Consider the following 5000-nt stretch of genomic DNA (forward strand, 5'->3'; position numbering starts at 1 on the left):
CTGCACCTCACACACTTACTTACACACACACACACACACACACACACACATACTCATAAACCTGCACCTCACACACTTACTTACACACACACACAAACCTGCTAGTCACACACTTACTCACACACACACACACACACACACACACAAAACCGTGCCTTTGTTGATCCGCCTCAGTGGAAGTGACCCTTGACCTGGACACGGCGAACCCTGACCTGCTGATCTCGGAGGATGAGAAGCGCCTGCGTTGTGGCTTCGAGCGGAAGGACGTGCCCAACTACCACGAGCGCTTCGACGGCTGGTGGTGTGCTGTGGGCGTAGAGGGCTTCTCCGCCGGACGCCGCTACTGGGAGGTGGAGGTGCGCACACACTCACACACACACACACACACTCCCTTAGCTCTGCTCTTCTCCTCTCCTTTCTTCTCCGCTCTTCTCCTCTGTTCTCTTCTCTTCTATTCCCTCTCTTCTCTCCTCCCTCCTCTCTTTTCTCCTCCTCTCTTCTCTTCTCTTCTCTTCTCTCTCCTCCTCTCCTCTCTTCTCCGCTCTTCTCTTCTCTTTAGCTCATCTTCTCTCCTCCTCTATTCGCTCTCTTCTCTCCTCCTCTCCTCCTCTATTCCCTCTCTCCTCTCCTCTCTCTTCTCTTCTCTCCTCCTCTCCTCCTCTATTCCCTCTCTCCTCTCCTCTCTCTTCTCTTCTCTCCTCCTCTCCTCCTCTATTCCCTCTCTCCTCTCCTCTCTCTTCTCTTCTCTCCTCCTCTCCTCCTCTATTCCCTCTCCTCTCTCCTCTCTCTTCTCTTCTCTCATCTCTCATCTCTGTCGTGTATTCCCAGTGGAAGGGTTGGATGTTATTGTTTTGTTCCTCCAAATGACCAACGTGTAAATGTTCAATGTGTTTGTTTGTGTGTGTGTGTGTGTGTGTGTGTGTATGTGTGTCTGTGTGTGTAATGTGCATGTGTGTGTTTATGTGTGTAATATGTATATAATATATAAATGTGCATGTGTGTGTGTGTGTGTAATATGTATAATGTATAAATGTGTGTGTGTGTGTGTGTGTGTGTGTATGTGTGTGTGTGTAATATGTATAATGTATAAATGTGTGTGTGTGTGTAATATGTATAATGTATAAATGTGTGTGTGTGTGTGTGTGTAATATGTATAATGCATAAATGTGTGTGTGTCCAGGTGGGTGAGATGGACTGGCGTCTGGGCGTGGCCAAGGAGTCTGCCCTGCGTAAGGGCTTCAAGTCCCTGAACACACACACGGGCTACCTGACCCTGCGGCTGGAGCGCGGCACGGAGCTGAAGGCGCTGACCGTCCCCTACACCGCGCTGCCCGGCAGCCTGATCCCGCGCCGCGTGGGCGTCATGCTGGACACCGAGGCCGGGCAGCTGAGCTTCTACGACGCCAACGCGCGCGCCCACATCTACACCTACAACCAGAGCTTCCACGAGAAGCTGTTCCCGCTGTTCGGCACTACCGAGATCATCAAGGACCTGGTCATACGGTCGCCCGGGCAACGCAGCACCTGCCTCTGCCCCGGCTTGTGCCTCTGGGGCTGAGATGGGGTGGGGGGTGTGTGTGTGTGTACAGGGGTGGGGGGTGTGTGTGTGTGTGTACAGGGGTGAGGGGTCTGGAGTCGTTCGGAGGGATGGTGTGTGTAACGTTAAGGGAGCATAGTTCAACACACACACAGCATAAACATAATGTATAGACCCATAGTGGGGTGACAACTGGCCATAGAATGAATCTAGTTCATATGGACCTGAGCTGATCTGTAGTACTAATACTATCTCACTCAATAATACTCAATTCCCCATGATCCTCTATAACACTACATCTCCCATGATCCCTCTCTCTGAGGCGGGTTATATGAATGAATCTAGTTTATATGGACCTGAGATGATTTGTAGTACTAATACTATCTGAACAATCAATTCCCCATGATCCTCTATAACACTACATCTCCCATGATCCCGCTCTCTGAGGCGGGTTATATGAATGAATCTAGTTTATATGGACCTGAGATGATCTGTAGTACTAATACTATCTCACTCAATAACACTCAATTCTCCATGATCCTCTATAACACTACATCTCCCATGATCCCTTTCTCTGAGGCGGGTTAGATGTATGCTCTCTGTGTGAAATGTCACTACCGCCTACAGATAAACATCTCACCTTAGCACTTAATTCAGTCAGTCGGAGTGTTTAATGCGAAAGGAGAAATCCAATCAGGGGTCCCTTGACTATGATAAAATACCGACATCCAATATGCTGCTAACGTGAAAATAATACCAAAAAAAAGAATAAATCATTAACAGTTGAAGTAACATGCATTAAAATGGAAAAATGGAAAGCTAAGTTAGTCAATGTTACGGAGGAAAGTCTGTCAGGTGTAAATGTATTAAAGAGCACTGTAAGAACACTTAACACATTGACTTGGAGGACATGAAAAGGCTCATTAACTCTAACACAGGTTTAGATGAGCAACACACACGCACACACACACACACACACATACAGAGATAACCCCTTCTTCTCGGGTCAAAACGGCAGTCGTGTCATTGGACCTCTTTCCAACTGTAACATCTGTACTTTGAGCATCGTAAGCCTGTAGACCGCTTAGTTCCAATCACCACGGAGACAGCCCCGCTTAGTTCCAATCACCACAGAGACGGCCCCGCTTAGTTCCAATCACCACAGAGACGGCCCCGCTTAGTTCCAACCACGTACGGAGATCATCGCTGTAAAGACACACTACCAACGCATCAGAAATCTGTAGACAGCCATGCTTAGTTCCAATCACGTACGGAGGTCATCGCTGTACAGACACACTACCAATGTATCTTATACCTGTAGACAGCCTTGCTAGATAACGAACAGATCATCGCTGTAAAGACAACTACCAATGTATCTTATACCTGTAGACAGCCCTGCTAGCTAACAAACAGATCATCGCTGTAAAGACACACTACCAATGTATCCTATACCTGTAGACAGCCCTGCTAGATAACAAACAGAGGTCATCGCTGTAAAGACACACTACCAATGTATCCTATACCTGTAGACAGCCCTGCTAGATAACGAACAGGTCATCGCTGTACAGACCCCAACGCATCATTACTTAAGTAGTAATCTACAGTCCCTGCTGACTCTACCCTGTCTGTCTGTTAATCTGTCTTTAGAGCCTCTCTGTGTGTGTGCGTGTGTGTGTATGTGTGAGTATGTGTATGTGTGAGTGTGTGTGTGTGTGTGTGTGAGTGTGTGTGTGTGAGTGTGTGTGTGTGTGAGAGAGGCCAGTTATTTTCCTACTCGTGTATTGCTGTCCCTGTCCTGTACTGTTGGCTTGTGTGCTGGTCATCCTAATCCTGCAGTAACAATGCACTTTATGTGAATACAAGAGAAATCATTAAAGATCAATCAAATACAGCAATGCGTTTGTGTTTCATTAGTACATTTCATATCATTATTTATTATTGTCACCAATGGTAATAGTACCCTGTTATTTAAAACAGATTGATAAAACAGATTAATGAAATTAAGCACATTTAATTCATGCATTTTAATAAAAATGAATAAAAATGATAATTCTAATATGTATATATATATAAGTATAATTACTGACAATAAAATAACATTATTAGTATAAGAAAGCACAACAACGCATGTGTCTCCTGAGGAAGCTCAAAGGATTTGACGTCAGACAGGATATTTTATCAACCGTATATCAGACACTAATAGAATCTGTCATCTCCTTCAACATTGCATCTTGGTACAGCTTCATAACAAACAGATGCAAGGGAAAGCTGGCTGGATAATCAAGCAGGCGGACATCAGCACGATCATCAGCATCCCACAGAAACAGCTGTCAGATCTGTACACTCAGGCAGTGGAAAGGAAATCACATCCCATTCTCCAGGATCCAGCCCACCCCCTCCACCGATGTTTGGAGCTGCTACTGTACCATCAGGCCAAAACGTCACTACACAAAAACCTTTATACCCAAGGCAATACACACACACACATAGCCTACATCTGACACAAACATCACACACACATAATTAGGACATTGCCTTCAATCAAAGAACAATTTCTATCATGGCAACGTGTTGGACAATAAAGCTTTTTGAATCTTGAATCTTAAACATCCACTTCGACTAAGGCTTATCATAAACTAGAACCCTGTTAATAAATATTTATTAATAACATTGAATGATCACGTCAGTACATTTAGAATCAAATTCATAATTCACTGAATGGGGGTACAAAATGTATACATTTGGTAATACAGAGAATGCACCTGTTTTGTTTGGTCGGATGTGGTCCAAAAATAGGTCTGTGTTCGCTTATGATGTCATCACTGTGCGACGATCGCACACACTGCAGATTTGTAGCAAGTGAATGTAGCAGTGTTGAACTGAAAGTTAGCCCAAAGAGTTCTGAGTTATGACTGCGCTTCAGCGGGCACTCAAAACCCATTTCGGCTTCGAGAAGTTCCGCTCAAAGCAGCAAGAAGATGTTGTCAAAGCCGTTATCAGAGGCAAGTTTGTTCTGAAAGGATATATAGTCCATTTTGAACAGATCTAAACTTAATACAGCAGTGCCTCTGCATGAACAAAGGTAGCTACAGAGCTAACTGCTACTAGCCAGGTTAATCAGTGCAGCACTGGCAAGCTAGCCAATTTGTATAATTAGCCAGATCAGCTAGAGTTTAGCTGTCAGTAGCTAGCTTATTGTATTGCTTTAACTGGAACCTTATTGTGTTGTCAAAATACGAACACAGTTTCAAACATAAACAACCCTCTTAGTGGAGACCATAGCTATTTGGTCGCCATAGTTGTGTTGTGACCGGTGACACGTCCCGTGGGCTAACTGACTCTTAACTGAAACTTCTTTTTGCCGTGAAGGTGATAGAGACGTGTTCGTCTGCATGCCGACGGGCGCGGGGAAGTCTTTGTGTTACCAGCTTCCCGCGGTCATGTCAGAGGGCATCACACTGGT

At 45.1% G+C, this 5000-nt stretch overlaps 2 protein-coding genes across 2 annotated transcripts in view; both read left to right on the forward strand.

Annotated features, from left to right (window-relative positions):
• LOC143137485 (uncharacterized) overlaps positions 1-3428 on the forward strand; it is a 12402-nt gene extending 8974 nt beyond the window's left edge. The window contains exons 10-11 of the mRNA XM_076297711.1: positions 175-356; positions 1181-3428. Coding sequence (XP_076153826.1) covers positions 175-356; positions 1181-1558 — 560 coding nt within the window. The 3' untranslated portion in view covers positions 1559-3428. The remainder of the gene's footprint in view (positions 1-174; positions 357-1180) is intronic.
• Positions 3429-4416: 988 nt separating this feature from the next.
• Positions 4417-5000, forward strand: part of recql5 (RecQ helicase-like 5) — a 43923-nt gene continuing 43339 nt past the window's right edge. The window contains exons 1-2 of the mRNA XM_076297712.1: positions 4417-4539; positions 4907-5000. The exon at positions 4907-5000 is cut by the window's right edge and continues 28 nt beyond it. Coding sequence (XP_076153827.1) covers positions 4446-4539; positions 4907-5000 — 188 coding nt within the window. The 5' untranslated portion in view covers positions 4417-4445. The remainder of the gene's footprint in view (positions 4540-4906) is intronic.

This window comes from Alosa pseudoharengus, unplaced genomic scaffold, assembly GCF_046254945.1.
Source record: "Alosa pseudoharengus isolate Yale_2024_CS ecotype anadromous, Long Island Sound unplaced genomic scaffold, YU_APseudo_1.1 YU_APseudo_1.1_scf_21, whole genome shotgun sequence".
Taxonomy (NCBI): domain Eukaryota; kingdom Metazoa; phylum Chordata; class Actinopteri; order Clupeiformes; family Clupeidae; genus Alosa; species Alosa pseudoharengus.